The 17,989-nt window shown below is 36.3% G+C and overlaps 1 protein-coding gene across 2 annotated transcripts in view; it reads left to right on the plus strand.

Moving 5' to 3' along the window:
* Window positions 1-17,989, plus strand: part of DOCK1 (dedicator of cytokinesis 1) — a 458,761-nt gene that overhangs the window by 313,435 nt on the left and 127,337 nt on the right. For both annotated transcript variants that reach the window (XM_088132121.1, XM_088132122.1), the window contains exons 30-32: window positions 4,843-4,921; window positions 6,386-6,486; window positions 14,819-14,877. In XM_088132121.1, coding sequence (XP_087988247.1) covers window positions 4,843-4,921; window positions 6,386-6,486; window positions 14,819-14,877 — 239 coding nt within the window. The remainder of the gene's footprint in view (window positions 1-4,842; window positions 4,922-6,385; window positions 6,487-14,818; window positions 14,878-17,989) is intronic.

The following is a 17,989-nucleotide window of genomic DNA, read 5'->3' on the forward strand; positions in this document are numbered from 1 at the left end:
ACCAAGGCTTTGGATGGGGCATGCAGCAGACTAGCAGGAACAACCCCCAGCTCCCTCTGGAACCCCTCCAGGTTCATTTGTCCGATGGCGGACAAATATTATGGGTCCAGCCTCCCTGTAGTGGATAGTGATGCCAGAGAATCCCATGGTAATCAGGGCATGATCTGACCATGACAAGCGAGACATCAAAAGTTTCCCCAATATCCCAGTTTTAAGGGCTATTTTAAATAAGGTCAGGATGGGGGCCATAGGGAAATACTCTTACGGGGGCAGGTGATATGACAGAGATGGGGGCCATAGGGAAATACTGTTACAGGGGGCAGGTGATATGACAGAGAAGGCCTGCTCCTTAGGTCTCACTAGATAACACTATTTAATCAATGGGACTCAGACTATACCAAATTTGTCTGACCAAAACTACTGGGGATAGGTCGTCCCTCAAATACTTAGGTATTATACTATGAAAGATTTTATAGGTGATAACCAGCACCTTGAATTGTACCCTGGAGCTTACTGGTAGTCATGTAGCTAAAAGAAGCAGAGGTATTAAATGCCTCTATACTTTGGATCAGCTGCAGCTGCCAAGTACTAACAACGGCAGTGCCATGTAGAGTGCATTATGATAGTACAAATGCAAAGTGGCCAACTCATGAGTGACTGTTTTAAGAGCCTCCTGGTCCAGGTATGGGCACAAGTGACACTAGATTAACTTGTGCAAAGGCCTTCCTGACCATGGCTGCTATGGCTCCAAAATTGTGCATCAGTCCTGAAAGGGGAAGTACAACCCTGTTCTGAGCTAAAGATGAGAGCACTCCAGACTTGGGCAGTCTAAACAGCCACAACCATTCAGTCTTATCGCAATTGAGCCTAATCCTATTCCTCCACATCCCAGATCCACACAGCTTCTAGACACTGAGGCAAGATCTTACAGTATCACCTGGTCAGCCCGGGGCCAAGATATACATCTGGATATCATCTGCATCCTGATGATACTGGATCCTAAATCAGTGGATGATCTCCTTCAGCAGCCTTGGGTAGATTTTAAACAGAAGGGCTGAGAGCATCAAGCCTTGAGATACCTTATATAGGAAGAGGCTTCTCACTCAATCTCTTACCCCCTGTCAAAACTGACTGGACCCAACCATGGGGCCCAGAACAATACCATGGTCAATAATATTGAAAAACACTGAGATCAAGTAGAGCCAGGATGGTTGCCTGGCCCCTGTTCCAGCTCCTCCAAAGCTCATCAGTGCTGCCTCATTATTATGCACCAGTCTGAAACCAGTCTGAAGGGTCCAGATAATCTGTATCTTCCAGGATCCTCTGAAGCTGTAACCCTTCCCAACAACCTCACCTAGAAAGAGAGAGTTGCAAACTGGACAAAATTTGTCCAGAACAATTGGGCCAGCACAGGCTTCTTCAGGAGGAAGCACATGGGCCCCATCCCTCAAAGAAGCAGATACTATTGTGTGGAGCCAACTCCCTACTAGCTGCTAGAATACTTTCTCTCCAGGATCACTTTAACATCTGCTTCCTCACTTCCTAAAAATTATGTTCTCTCTCCTGTTGAAATATGAAAACATGTCAGCTTTTGTGTGGCTCAATCAGAAGATTACCTAAAACTTCAAAAGATTTTTCTTTTTCCAGGCATTAGTGATCCATTTCCAGCAGTGTCAGCAATACATGTATTCTCAGACTAGCAAAGCAGAACAGATTCTACAGCTGTATTACCGTTTTGATTATATTGCTAGAGAAGAAAGAGCAAGAAATGTTTATTCTTAACTTTCAAGCATTTTTCCTCCAGGCAGTGAGTTTTGTTTGAATTTTGGTGTTTAATCAAGAACAACAAAAGTGGCAGAAACAGGATGAAAATCAAAATTTCACTGTGTGTGTGTGGGGGGGTTCTTCGAGAAATTGTTTATCAGGTATTGATGTACCATAATGAACTTTATTTTTTCATTAACAAAAAGAGAAACCTTTAGAGAATGATGATTTGTATAACCTTACACGGGTGAAATGTAAGGCTTAACTTTTAACAACTCTGTAGCCTGTGGTCTTTTTTGGTTCTTTATTGTTTGGCATTTATTTACTGTTTTAGTAATTTACTAAGGATACTTAAGAAGCCTTTATAATAGGGATGTAACTTTTTAATGGGGATGGCAGCATTTTGGGATCAGGATTTTTGTTAAGCTACTTGTCAAAAGATGTTGGGAGGTTCAGATTTTTGTTTATTTTTAAAACTATTTAGGGTTCGTGCTACATTTTTTAGGGTTTCCACTTCAAAATGGTAAGCAGCCATGTTTTAGTTTAGCTTTGTGTAAGTCCAGATTGTGTTATGGAAACCAATAAAATTCATTTAATTGGACCAATGATGGAACAGGGTCTCTAGGCACATTCTTTTGAGTCATACATTTTGAAGATTCCCTCTTAACCTGTAAATAACGCCCTACCATTAACTTTTATTTTTTTATATAATTTTATTGAAAATTTTAAATACAAGGGAGGACTCCAGGGAAGAAATGGTGAACTGAAGATGGCTCTGCTAAAAGTGGAGCCGACAACCGTGGCAGAATGAAGAACCGGCAAATAGACTGGCTCTTCATAATTCCTCTCTGGACAAGGAGTGGACTTGAGATTGCCCACAAGTGCTCCATACAGTTGCTCCTCACAAGGAGACTGCAAGAAAGCAGTCTCTGGTGGGTTTAGATCTCTGAGAGACGAGGGAATAGCCATCTTGCTGAAACCATGATTGGTGCCTTCAAAAGTACACTGGGTTCACATATTTCCTTTTCTAATCATTTCAAGTACTGAGCTATATATTGTAGGTATGTTTCTTCTGTATGTGTCATCCTCATGACCAGAAATAATATGCCAACATGAAATTACTTTCAAGGTACTTATTACAATAGTATACTTTTTTGTGTGCTGTTGAACTGGTATGAATTCCTATTTTTAACTTGCTCATGCTGCTTTATGTAAAAGAAATGGCATAATAATTTTCATAAAGCAATAGCTTGCAGGCTATTAAAAATGTGAAAGCTTACACAATTTGCAATATGTTGAATATAAGTATATCAGAATTAGACTAAAGGATCTGGTTTCATGTAACATATTATACTATAAAGTGGTTTCTTGGTCGTGGTTTATCATGCTATGTGGACTAAGACGCTGTCATTTATAAGCCATCATTTATTGCTCAACATATTACATACCCATATTTGTTAATTGTACTTAACAAATCATGGATTAGTTTTACTTAGCGTGATGCATGAACCCAGCAGACTCAGTATAAGGCAGCTTTACATGTTAATAATTTTTCATTAGTGGAATTCTTTATCTAATTTTGTTGAACAGTGATAGATATGTATAATTATGCACATTTTGAAAGTAATGAACTAGATGAAAAGGGAGAGATTTTGTAAAAAATGACCTAATGTTTGATTTAGCAGATTTCTCTCGGCTGTATTCAGATATAACATTTTAAGGACATTCTTTAAAAAGAAAAATGTCTGAATTAGAATGCTCAGCGAAATATGGTCCAAGAAAAGGAAGAATCAAAAGTGAAGAGGAATAAATATGTAAGTTTTAGCATATTATGAGATAATCTTTAAATGTACCTAATGATCCTTGACTCCTCTGCAGGAGTTCCCTTCTGTGCCGAGAACTATGAAATGCCATATATTTTCACTTTCTGAACTTTATTACTTAATGTTGAAATGTATTAGGAATAATTAAGTTTATTATTTCTGTCTTAATGTGGGTTCCTCTTTACTCTGGTTGCTATTATGTAAACAAGATAGGTAATTCAGAAAGAGTTTGAGTCTGCCCTTTCTTATTGCAGTGCTTTCTCCGATAATGTCACAGACCTACATTATTTATACCTTTTAAAAGTCAGGATAGTTTACCAAGGCTTCAGTTGGCATGCTAATAACACCAGTTTGAGCAATCTGCTGATGAAACATTTGAAAACAAAGGTTTGGGCACTTTCACTCTGAATCTTTGATCTTTAAAAATAGAGTGAGAAGTTATTGCTATACCACCTTTTCTACTACTACTAACAACTTCAGCTTTGTCTTCCTCCTCTCCTTAGTAGCAGAATGGATGCTTTGCAGAGTCTGGGTAGGTTAGAGGAGGCCCTCACAGGAACTCAGGCCTACCGCTGCAGCAGTGAGGAAGAGACAGAAATGTGATCTACTCTTGCTATTATCTGCCCTCACTTGCTGCAGCCTTGGTTTGGGCTCAGGGCTTGAGTTTTCTCATCATGGTGGTGATGGGGATCTGAAAGCTTTGACTCGGGGACCAGGAAGTTACACATATATTATGGCACTGAAAGTATGATTTGTTCTTGCTAAGAGTATTGAGTTTTATATGTCATTCTTTTTGGGGGAGGTTTTTATCCAATTATATGGTCTTTTTGATGAACTATACATAAATTATACATAAAGATAACAGCATTTAACAACTGGAATTTTCAAAACACTGTTCATCAGCTATTGATTCTTAAGCATTAATACATGTGGCTTTATGAAACAAATTTTTTTTGCTTATGTGTAAGTAGAATTGTTGATCTTTTGATGATCTTATGGTAAAGAGAAATGAATTCATCCAAAGGGCTCTTGTTGTTTATAATATTCTACATATGCTAATTTCCTTGATTGATTCTGAAATATCTGCATATAATTCTGTATACTTAACAGTGGTAAAATTGCACTTATTTTAAAATAACTGCTATGGTTTCTATTTTCCTGGCAGTTTGAGATTTATGTCTAATTGGAATGCCAAACTTACAAAGGTACTGAAGTCTTAAATGTGTAATTATGTAATTTTCTCCTGCTCTTTCAGAGTCTTTTTGCGAGCAATTAATCAGTATGCAGATATGCTGAACAAAAAATTTCTTGATCAAACCAGCTTTGAGCTACAGGTAAAACATACACTGAATATTGTCTTCCTTATTTCTTATTTTTTAAAAATCCTTCTCAATATATGTTTTTTTGACCCTCCTTTTTAAGTTGCTCATTGAATTTGTTATCAATTTGTGGCATAAGATATGGCATTCACATAATTTGTTATGATAGACTGATAATCTGTATATATGTACAGATTTTTGACATGACAATCTGTATATTAGTTATCCATATTATTTAAGTTCTGAGTTAATCAAGGGATAGTAAGGAGAAAATTCTGAAAGGTTATTACACCACAGACCACATTTCAGAAGAACTTCATTGGCTTCCTTAATCTGTTTTTTTTCCCCCAAACCAGGTTGTCATAGTTTTGTATTTGCATGTCAATGATAGCACATTGATTTTTACACATTCCCATCTAAGAAGAATATATTTGGCTGTAAGGTTACCTTGTGGCCAGAAATCTCAGGTCTTTTCTGCACATTTTGTAGTAGCCATATACACAGGTTTCCCTTCTTCAAACCTTCAAATCTTCCTTTTCCTTCTCCAGATCTCCTCCACATTATTATTTCAAGCTTCTTACATTTTTGGTCTCATTAGAATCTCTTTTACTGTATCTCAGGTTTTTTCCTCAATAGGTAAGGCATTCAGTGAAGTGCAAAAAATCACCAAGTAGATTTTGCAAGGCAAGACATCCCAGAAGTCTACAGCTGCAACTTGAAAGTCCTGTTGGATATTGTTACCAGACAAGATCCATTTACTAATGGGTCAAGCAGCCAATTTTCATCAAATGAACTCAGAGAGTGGGCAGGTTCATGTGATAGGAAATTGACTCTTAGGTGTTGTAGTCTTGAATTGTTTAAACTTTAAAAGTAATAAGCATCTCTTAGAATGGAGCCAGGAACTGAATTAAGCTGAAAAGGAAATCAATATAGCAACTTCAGCATTAATCTGGTTAGGAACCTTTTGAGATCTTTAGGGATCTAATTGATTTCAACATGTTTCTTTGTTTTAATCAAGTAAATATAGGATCACTTGTTTTATATCATATAACTTGTTCAGATACTTCATTGATTAATTTCACTAAGCCAAATTTTGCTCAGAAATCAAACTTAAAGTATCAGCCTCGACCCTTGTGTGCTATATATTTTTTTCAGTATTCAATAGAACAATAAAGAACACCTATCTTCTTTTGGGGGTCTCTCAAGCTACATTTAAGATTTTTTTTTCACTTTAAGTACAACATAAATAGATATTAATTAATTCCTGTTCTGTTTTACTTGATTTCACTATGTCTAGACTGGCAAGTTTGTTCAATCAATATAATGCAGCAATGCGCAAAGATTCTATCAAGAATGAATGTAGCTTTATGCCTTCTTGACATTAATATACATGATATAAATTACATTTTGAAAACTTTCCTGTGTTAATATATTTCAGTATTGTAATACTGATGATTCTTGTATTTTTGCAATTTCCAGCTTTGGAACAACTATTTTCATCTTGCTGTTGCTTTTCTTACCCAAGAGTCATTACAACTGGAGAATTTTTCAAGTGCTAAAAGATGCAAAATACTTAACAAGTAAGTTGTATGTCAAATAAAAACCATGAATAGGAACTTGAAAGTTTATTAACATAATATTACTTGAGATGCTTAGAAAACTCAAGACACATTGACAAGTAATCATAGTATGATGAAAGGTTGGATTTGAAACTATGATTGTACCATATTTTTAGCATCCAGTTAAGATCCAAAATTACAGTATAAAGCAAACATCTATCTTACATCATATTAATGGAGTCAAGACGTTTCAAAATTAACATTTGAAAACACCAGTTTTAATTCTCTATAGTTCTTTTTACTCATTTTAATTGTGGAGACTTTGGTGGAGTCGACCAAGTGTGGAGTCCTTCTCTCCTATTGGAACTAATTTTAATCTCATTTTAAGAGTATATTATATTGCTTTATTATTAAAGTTCTTGTAGCTAATTTTGAGGTGAATTTTAATGTGAAATCCATAAATAAACCTCTGATATTTGTGATGCCTTGATTAAATCTGATTGCCTTGTCTAGCTTTGGGAGAGTAGTTTACACATTTTATTCTAAATTTCATAGCACCATTTAGGAAAGTAAGATTTGTCCGATGGCTGGTGTGGGTCTTCTAGGCTGTGTGGCTGTGTTCTGGAAGTTTTGTTTCCTAACGTTTCGCCAGCACCTGTGACCGGCATCTTCAGAGTGCAGGAGCACAGACAGGAGCTGGGCACAGAGAGAACTGCTCCTGTCTGTGCTCCTGCACTCTGAAGATGCCGGTCACAGGTGCTGGCGAAACGTTAGGAAACAAAACTTCCAGAACACGGCCACACAGCCCGGAAGACCCACACCAGCCATCGTATGTCAGCCGTGAAAGCCTTCGACAATACATTAAGATTTGTCCCTTTATATTTATGTTGCCTTCAGTTTCTTTCCCGGCATAGCAGATACTGAATATTGGGAATTCCAAGCTCCACCAATATGTGCAAACTACAAAATGGAAATTTGTGTGGAACCAGATGCATGATTCTCATTATTTATAAAGATTTTTGTTTTCTTAGAACTGAGTATGTTATGTTTTAAAACGCATCTATAAGATACAGTGGATTGAATTTAAGGGTGCTGGTCTGTTCACAATAGGAGTGCCTTTATGAATGCAAAGACATTTGATATAGCAAGGTCTTTATTCACAGTCTGTTGGATATGATTTCTACTGTTTCCCTTTCTCTCACTGTCCCTCTCTTCTTTTCATAGATTTTTAGGATAATTGTAAATAACAGTGGAATTATACCCACTTCCTTTTTTGTTTTAGGAGGCAACAGCATGGAACTTTATCCATGTTTGGTCCATTTAATTTCTCTCAGACCATCCCCCTCACAGGGTTGTTGTGGGAAAATAGGAGGAGGGAGCATTATATATGCTGCTTTGAGTTGTACAAAATAAAGGTGGGATATAAATCATTTTTGTACTTGTTTGGGTTTTGGATCCAAGCAATGTTTCTGCCACTAACAGAGTACTAATTAATTTTAAATAAAGGGATATTTATGAATTTGCAGATAACAGGTTAACTGAAGTTAAACCTATTCTTCCATGTGGTACACTAATTATTGCTTAATGTTGGTTACACTGTCAACTGCATGATATCTATACAAATCCAAAAGTAAAATATGACTCTGCAGAAATTATGATTACTTAATTAATAAATTTATTAGCCACTTCAGTCGCAGACACAACTCTAGGTTTAACATCAAGCATGTCAGCAGACACTTGTAATATTACAAATGCCAATGTACCAGCATCAGAAATAGGGACATACTATATACAGTAGGTACACTGTTTCCATAATTTCTTGTTCATAATTCATCACAAACATCCTTACTGATATATTGATGTGGCTTGTTATAGCTTTAGAAAGGTAGAAATCTAACCAAATGAGACATCAATAACTGGAACTGAAATAGTGTTTGTGGTGATGGGGACAATCTTCCCCTAAGCTTAAACCAACATAGTTATTAAACAGAAGGATATAGCAAACGTATTTATAATATCACAAGTGCTATTTGTTTCTATTTATCCAGAAACTCAGGACATATAGAAACAAATTCAGGCTCACAACTTCTGTTGTTCACTTTCTGAATTAAAAGCTTCACTTGCTCACACATTTACACAGCTCAAATTCTAACTAACTATCCTGGATTTCAGTTCCAGAAAAATTGAAGCAAGAAACCCACTGTGCAGGGTACCTCATTTTGTTTGATGGCTCCAAAATACACAGTTCCCATCCACTTTTATACTATCTAACAAGCCTTGGCAAGGCCCACCTTGGTCCTCTGCTTATTCTTCCTGGCATGTTTTTATTTGACTACCATTACCTCATCCAGTTCCCATGGGAACAATCTCTTGTTTTAAAAACCACTATGTGTTATGCAAAATGGGTCTTTTTTTGAGAGAGAGAGAGAGAGACTTGACTCTTTCCAGAGGCTTCAATTTTTCTGTTTCCAGATTCTGCATAAGCAAATATCTTTGAGAACGAAGCCCCTATGGGTCTCATTTGTTTGTTTGTTTGTTTGTTTACTAAATTTATATGCCGCCCACCTCCCCCAGAGGGTGACTACATGTTCTTCCTTTCATACTTGTCCATTTATGTCTTATTGCACAAGATAGATAGATAGATAGATAGACAGACAGACACGCAGTATACAGATAACTAGTTTCTGTGTTCCCTGCTCTGTCACTGATTTCTGCAGATTGGATCAAGAACATACAAGCATTCAGGAGGATTTTAACTCTTGACTTTCTGCACTTGTCCTGTACTTGACAGGGCTTATATGCCCCTTTAGATCATGAGTCCCACCATGGGAAACTGAGAAAGAATAAACGCATATATGTCCTTTTTTTGAATGGCCTTCTAAATCCCCTGTAGAATGTGAGAATATAGTTCTATAACGTTTTTGCTTGGATTTTTGTTTGAGCAAAAAAGTAAACATATGATTTTGAAAATAACATTGTTTTAAATTAACAAGGCCTCAGATTAGAGCACTTAAGAAGTTTTTAAAAATGCAATATTCTTCTGGATAAGAGAGGCTGTTACAAATAAACTCTATTACTTCTCTCATCAACCTTCTCCAGAAGAAAACACTAGATTACATCTCAGTTTATACCTAAACCTAGAATATAGCAGTTCATTCAAAGTACTTGTCCTCATATACCTGGATTATTCAGAGAACTCTCCCAGGCTCACAATCACAGATGGCAATTTTCTTTTCCTGTCAGTTGCTAAGGTGGCAGCTTCAGGGAGTTCATTCTCAGCTGCCAGCATGCTGTTTTACTTATTTCTTTTCTAAACTGAACATAGGAAGTTTTCCTCAGTATATTTTACCAGATAGCTTTAAAAATCAAACCAAGATTCAGTGGGAAAGTTTTATTTTGCTAAGTAACAAGTAAGTAAAGTAGACGCACAGAAACTAAATATCATTTCAAGAGTCAAATACAGGATGGATTCAGTTCCTAACAATTTCTTAACAACACTATACTGTATAGCTGTTTTTATTCAAAGTTGCAAATTCTAGTTGCATTGCCTATTCAACAGGAAACCAAGAAGAATGCAGGGAAGTGCTGAGTGGGATGACTCTAGTATTGTTGGCAATTGATGGTGAAGTCCCTCCAAACTTCTGCCCAGAAGTCCAAACCTTTTATCCCCTCAGGAGACCAAGATCCTGTCTTCTTCGGGTTGGTCCCCTTCCAACCATAAACATCAGACATATTCAGCCAACTTATAATCATAGGCTATTATATCTTGTCACATGTGGTCTTCACTGGCGGAGTATTAATCTCTACATTTTCATCCTTTTATTGTAATTTCTTAAATTAGACCTTATTCTTCTAGCAAGACCTAAGCTTCTACCACAAATAAAAATAAAAATTCCTGTACTAGTGTTCTCAGTATAGTATATGCTAATTATAGCAGCTGACCTTTCATGGTTGGTATTATAGCAAAGCTAGCCTGTGTGTATCAAGGCTCCCAAAGCACCCCAAACCCAGCAGTTTTCAGCATACATGTTGGTTGCTTCCAGTTCCTTCCCCTCTGCCCAGAAGTCTGGGTTTCATCCTTGTGCCAGGGAGTACAACTAATCTGGCTTTTGAGTGCATTTCCAATCCTCTCGGTTACTATGCTTTGTCCTCTCTGTTGCTAAGTCTGGATTTCTTATGATGAATTTTTCAAGCAGAATGATCCCCACTGCCCTGACTGTCCCAGCCAATTGAGAACAGTTGGCAGGTGTGTTTATGTGAGCATAAAAATAAAATCAGGCCCATAAATCACAGTAAAGGGTCTGCAGTAAAGAGAGTATGCACAGAAAGTGCTTATAGCTTAGAAAGTATAGCTAGATTCAGTTTGGAAATTAAAATGTTTGTTTTGTCCTGGTTTAATTCTGATTGAGGTTACCTCCTTTGTTTCTGGTTCAAGCTCAGTATCATGATCCATGTGTTTGACCTAAACTAGTTTAATTCAAGCTTATGCCATTAAATGTAATTATCTAGATTGCAGCATTGTCTTGTAAAATTGAACAGAGCAAATTATTTGGTTTAATTTGAATTGTATATAGTATCCTTATTACCTTCTTCAAATTGTTGCATCTGGTTTACACACAGAATTATTTCCTTTCTAAACATTTCCAGAGCAATCACAGGGATGAGGGAAAACCTGGTTAAGAAAGATGGCATGCAATACCTAAATAAACAAGTGATTATTTCTTTGCAAGTGATAAATAAATGATTATTTGCAAGTGATTATAGTGGCAACTAAGCATAATAAGGTATTAAAAGCAGATATGTGTGAGCAATGAACTGAGAAAGTTAATTATATGGAAATCAATAAAAGCATGTGGCTGAAGCAAAGTTTATAGATACTTATGGGGAAAATACCTATTCTACCCCATTGGGATGTAAATGATCACTATATTCAAAATCAAAAGCTCTTTTTGAGTTAAAATTAAATTTCAAAGTTTTGTTTTGAATTTTTCCTCTTCATAAGCATAAAATAACAAGAAGATATTTTATAGGACAGAGATATTTTAGATCCTGTTTGTATAAAAGATAATGATTATCAATATTAATCTTTATAATATTAATTCATTTGAATAAATAAATATTTAAAACATAAAACCAAAGTTATAACACAAATGAGGAGCTTTACTAACTCTCATTGAAATGAACAGGAGTTCTACATTTTTTCTCCCAAAAGAGATTGACCCATCTCACATAGAATGCTAAGCCATGATTTACTTATTTATTCATTTATTTACAGGTTTTGTTTTCGGCCACCCTGACCAATCAATTCAGGGCATTCATAACAAAAACATAAACTAAACAATCCATAGATGAAAATTCAACCCTTTTGAACCAGTATAGCATAACCAGAAATGGTTACCAAGTCATTATCAACTCAAGTGCATGCTTAAAAGGAGAGATCTTAGAGTTTTCCAGATTACCAGGAGTAAAGGGGTAGTGACAGTGTTGGGACACCCACAGAGAATGTCTTGCCACATACCTTTGGTGTCTTGCAATGGCAGGGCCTCCCCCTGTGCTCTTATAGGGCAGGCAGAATCACTTGGGACAAGGTGATTCCTGATGTAACCCAGTGCTATGCTGTCTAGCGCTTTACTGGTGCAAAATATTATTTTGCAGCAATCACAAAACAATAGTTTTTCACTTTTGGCTCAGAATAATGTATGAACACACTCATTATGGCTTAACTTTCTGGTTTGACAAACCAAGGCTACCATGCCTTTTTTAACAAATCATGATTAAAGTGAGAGTGTTATGCTATTAGGCCTAGAATATGTTTTGTTTTGTTCTACATTAATTCAGTATAAATATCCTGCTTAGTCATAATTATCACTAATCATGTTTTACCTTTGCACTGCTGGTTAAAATACCAAAAATAGAGGTATGGTATATACATTGCATTAATACATGGTTTGCCCAGTCATGGTTTATTGAATAAACCACAATTCAATGGGTTCAGAGAATACATTAAGCTATGTACAGAACATCTGCCATAGGTAACACCATGCTGAATGACCTTACTCAGAGATTTCATATAAATGCTGAACACCTTGCGGGATAAGATAAGATAAGATAAGATAAGATAAGATAAGATAAGATAAGATAAGATATGTAAATTCAGCCATACTGTGGTATCTGGTGATGCGGTATTTTCCTTCTGAATTTTGAGCATAGAAAATTGGACTAAATGTCCCTAAATTAATGGAAAAAGGCACTTTTGACAATGTTATGGTTCAGCTGTTGTTTCTGAGGTTTTTAATTAATCAGTATTTTTATATTCATTAGCTCAGTATTTGTAATCTTATCTCCAAGAAGCATAGATATCTGCCACATCACCGGCCTTTCCATTTTCTAATGATTCCCAATACATTTTAAAAACCATTCTGCATTTTTTTAAATATTACTCATTACTGTAACTCATCTCAAACTCTAGATCAATGCTTCTTAAACTGTTTGACCCAGATTATTTTTTCCAGTCTTGAATAATGTCATTACCCCAACCAACAACCCCCCCCCCCGATTTGGTTGTTTTACACAAATATTTTGGCAGCAGCAGTTCCAAACTGGATCTCAGACACATAAACTAGCAATTACAAATTTCTCCCTTACCCACAGTACAGTGGTACCTCGGGTTACGAACGCCTCTGCTTACAAACTTTTCGGGTTACGACCAGCTCCGGCCACAAAAATTTACCTCGGTTTGCAAACTCCGCCTCGGGGTACGAACCGGATCCGCGGCCATTTTCCGCCGTGACACGTGGTCCGTGGCCATTTTCCGCCCGTGCCACGTGGTCCGTGGCCATTTTTCCGCCCGTGCCACGTGGTCCGCGGCCATTTTCCGCCCGTGCCACGTGGTCCGCGGCCATTTTCCGCCCGTGCCACATGGTCCGCGGCCATTTTTCCGCCCATGCCACATGGTCCACGGCCATTTTTCCGCCCTGCCGTGCGGTCCGTGGCCATTTTTCCACCCTGCCGCGCGGTCCGCGGCCGTTTTTCCGCCCGTGCCACGTGGTCCGCAGCCATTTTTCCGCCCTTGACGTGTGGTCTGCAGACACCGGAACGGATTAACGGTAATTACATTGAACCTTATGGGAAAATTTGCTTCGGGTTGCGAACAAATCGGGTTGCGACCAGAGTCACGGAACGGATTAAATTCGTAACCCGAGGTACCACTGTATATCCCCCTTGGGGATAATTACCCCTAGTATAAGAACCACTGCTCTAGATGTTTTCTGCATGCTTGTGAGTCTTAAGGTTACGGACAGTAACTTCAATCCATCATCACGTAGTCTGAGCTAACCTAAAGCTGAACACAGAGAATGTGTTCAGTGTTCACCTGACTCTAATTTCCCCTTCAAATGAACTGATAGTCCTAGATATTCAGATACCTTTGCCACACACAAATGATCCACAACTTTGGATCATTTTCCTCACTAAATAAATGAACAAGTATAATGTTTTTGACTCATTTGTTTAATTGGATTCTCTTTGTCTAGTTTTAGGACTTGTGTGGAGAACAAATTATGTTTAGGTCATATTTATACAGAAATATTGAAATTTCAAAAGGGTTCACAAACTTTTAAGCACAACTGTATATTCATCTTTTTAAAAGTATAACATCTAATACAAATGATATTCTATTTTTGTCTAATTTCTGTAAGCTTTCCAGATACCATACATTTAATTCCATTGTGTTGTCTCAACAGGTGTCATGGTTGTTTAAAAATAATTGATCTGATTGGTTGTTCTTGATTCCTGCTCCTTATCATTTGTCATTTTCTACATTCCATGTATATTAAAATAAACCTAAAATAAAATATTCCTAAGGGTGTTCAATTTGTTTTATTCAGGAGACTGAGAAATGAAAAATACTTTAATTAATCTACATAACCACCCTAGATTCCCAAGGGACAGTTGTGCAATATGCCAGTAAAGCAAAGTGAAAATCCCACAGGTGAAAAGTTTACAGAAAAAACAGTACCAACTGGAATTCTTTTTTCCCTTTAAGCAAGGTTGTGAAATACAGATGTTAAACTGGGAGCTAGGATGCATGAATTTAGAGGTTTTCTTGATTTATTATTTAAATCATTTTCTTTCTGTATGATTTATGAATGTCAATGTAATTTTTGCTTATGTTTTTCCTGTTCATAACAGTGGAAATATTGCCTAACAAATTGAAAAATCTTCCATTATTCAAATTTTCCATTATTCAAAGTTATAAGATGCAATTTAGTTCTAAATGCTACTATTTTTGATATAGTCAGTTAAAGTATCTTTCAATACTACCATTTTAATAAGAAATTTACACTTTCTCTAGGTATGGTGATATGAGAAGACAAATTGGTTTTGAGATTCGTGACATGTGGTATAATCTGGGTAAGAACCCTATTATTTGATCCTTAGAATGTATGCCTGATTTGCATATTCTGTGCCTACATAAATGTATACCTATTTCTGCATTATTCTGTAACACAGTGATGTAGTTGACATACAGAAAATATTCATACAACAGGGTAATTTACTGTTATGGCTTGTGCGTCAAAGCATTTGTCAGAGATTTCCGATGTGACGGGTTGCTTTATATCCATTAATAGATCACCTTTCCTGAAAATTATTTGTTAGTGTACAGGACGGACAGTTCTTTTTAGAGTAGGAGATAGCAGTCTAATATTAATTTTGGCTTTGTTTTTAAGTATTTGAAAAATATAATTGTCCTTTATTAAACAAGGACCTTTGCTGCTTCAAGGCTTATTGGCATTCTTAGGACTAGTGAATGACCATACCATATATAAATATATTATAGAAAGCAGTTAAGGAGACAATATTTAAAATATTTTACAGATTTTGGTAAAAAGGCTTTGTCCAGTACTCTATTGCTAATACATTTTTCTTATAACTTTCTCTATTTTTCTACCTTCTACCTGGAATTTACTTTTCTTATAACATGAATATCTCTAAAAGAACAAAGAACGTTGTATAGAAATAGTCAACCTGGTCTCTTCCAGATATTTTGAAATACAACTCCTATCAACTTCAGTCAGTTTAGCAATAGCAGAGATTGTGGAATTGTAGCCCAAAATATATGGAGAAGTACCTGGCACCTGGACATTCCTCTCTTATCAGTTAAGAGAATGGCCTCCTTGCCACTTCACACACAAGCTGTTAGTAAACTGAAAAAGTCTTCATCTTAACTAGCTGAGGGATAAATTGAATTCTAAAAATGAAAGTTGCCCAGTTTGAGATTTCTGTAACTTGATCTTATTCTCTTCAATAAATCTTGTTAAACCCAGGGAGAACCTTGCTTTCTGTTGAAGTGGGCTGCCAAGAGCTTGATAGTTTATCTGTAACTCTTCAATCTGATGAATTGAATTCTCGACTACAAAGCTTGTACTTTGTTAAATGACCACAGTTTTTGCTAGTTTTGCTATAACACTTAGCACTGATATTTCTTCAGAAATGATTATTTATAACATATAATGCAATGACCCACAGAAAATTATGATTAAGGCTAAAATGAAAGAGTGGAACAACTTGGAAAAAGTACAAAGAAGGAAAAAACACAGTTCATTGTATTGTTAATTAAATTATTTATAATATGTTTAAAAATATTTAGTCAAATTTATTGCAGTTTCTTTGTAGTCATTCCCTTGTAGTCTTTACTTTATGTAGTAATTAACATTAGGTCAGGAGTATCACCTCCATCAAATGTCAATGCAAATATTGTAGATTGAAATATCTGAAACCTATTAAGGATATTGTAAATGTAAATATTTGCTTTTTTATTTGGCTTTCACCTAAATGTTGGTTGAATCATAGCTGATATATTTTTAAAATACTATAGAGGAAAAGTGTTGAATATAAAATATCAACTTTATCAATAATTGTTAGTCAGCATTGTAAAATGTTCAGTGCAATGGGGCAGTCAATGTTCTGATGTATCTTCTGATTATTATGTGAATTCATGTATGTGATAAGAAAGAAAATTAATATAATGATAATTCTATGATTTGGAAATGTACTGTACTTGAACAGTTATGTTGTAAAGAAAATGGGATCAGAAACTACCTATTTTGGAACTATTTTCTTTACTTGAATGTGTTAGTGACCTGAATCCAGAATAAAGCAAAATACAGGACATAGTATTAGACAGTAGAGAAGAAGAAAATACCCTTCCTGGATATCCACATTTTTATTTTTATTTATTATTAATTTTATATGCCATCATTTCCTCATCAGCAGAGGAAATGATGGCAAATTAGAAACACAAGTCTATTGAAAAACAACCCACACTAACCAAGTAGTCCATTACCAAAGTAACAGCCCAACCTTCCATAAGAGTTGCTGTGTAAGAACTTTATCCAGACTAGCACAAACGCACTACAGCAACCCAGAACAGCAGAAAAAGGAAACAGACAACCTGTACAACATCTTCCAACAAAATGGATATCCACACAACTTTATCAAAAAGTGCCTGACCACTCAATCCACTACAGCACAACCAATACAAGCTATGAAAAGGATAACACTTCCATATATCAGAAACATCTCAGAAACAACCAACAGACTATTACAACCACGTGGCATCTCTGTAGCACACAAACCAAAGTCCTCCAAAATATCTTAAGTAAACCAAAAGATGCAGTAGCCCAAGAAGAAAAAACAGGAGTCATCTACAACATATAGCGTAAGGACTGCAACAACCACTATGTAGGACAGACACACAGAAGACTAGCAGAGTGCATCTTTAAACACCAACTAGCAGTCAGAAGGCACAATGAAAACTCTTTAATCTCACAACACATGGACAGACTTAACCATAGTTTCAACTGGGAAACTGTCAGCATCTTAGACCAAGCTAAATCCAAAAACATGAGGGAATTCCTGGAAACTTGGTATTCAGACAAGTCAGCCATCAACAGACACATAGAGATAAACAAGATCTACAAACTATTCAAAAGAGACAATAAAAAGGAAACAATCAACACCCAGATAAGCGGAGATTAACACCAGACAATCAAGCAGTAAATGATACCATAATCAAGAAACGACCAACTCAGACAGATAATCCAGCAGTAAGCAGCAGCCTAATGAAGGAACTACCAAGGAAAAAACAGCTCCCCCACCAACACTGACAGAGCAAGCTACTGTTTATAAACAGAGAGCAAACCCCACTCCCCGCCAGCACTGAAGATGTTACCTAGCTGGTAACGAAACATCTGCAAGAAAACAACCAAGCTCAGAGAACCCCAAGGACTCCATAGTATTAGACAATTGAAACCATATTAGACAATTGAAACCATATTAGACAATTGAAACTGGTATATGGACTCTGATCTTGAAACCAGAAATTATGCCTAAAGCTTTTCAGCTAATTTCTCTAGAAATCTACTATAACTATTCCTGTGCTGATGCTATTTGTTGTTAATAGTTACCCTTATCCTGATCATAAATACATTGCTTAGAGTTAAGCGTTTTGATTTTATGAATT

The sequence above is a fragment of the Python bivittatus genome, unplaced genomic scaffold, assembly GCF_059951505.1.
Source record: "Python bivittatus isolate LINGU-HERP-01145 unplaced genomic scaffold, Pbiv_v1 ctg000980_np1212, whole genome shotgun sequence".
Classification (NCBI taxonomy): Eukaryota; Metazoa; Chordata; class Lepidosauria; order Squamata; family Pythonidae; genus Python; species Python bivittatus.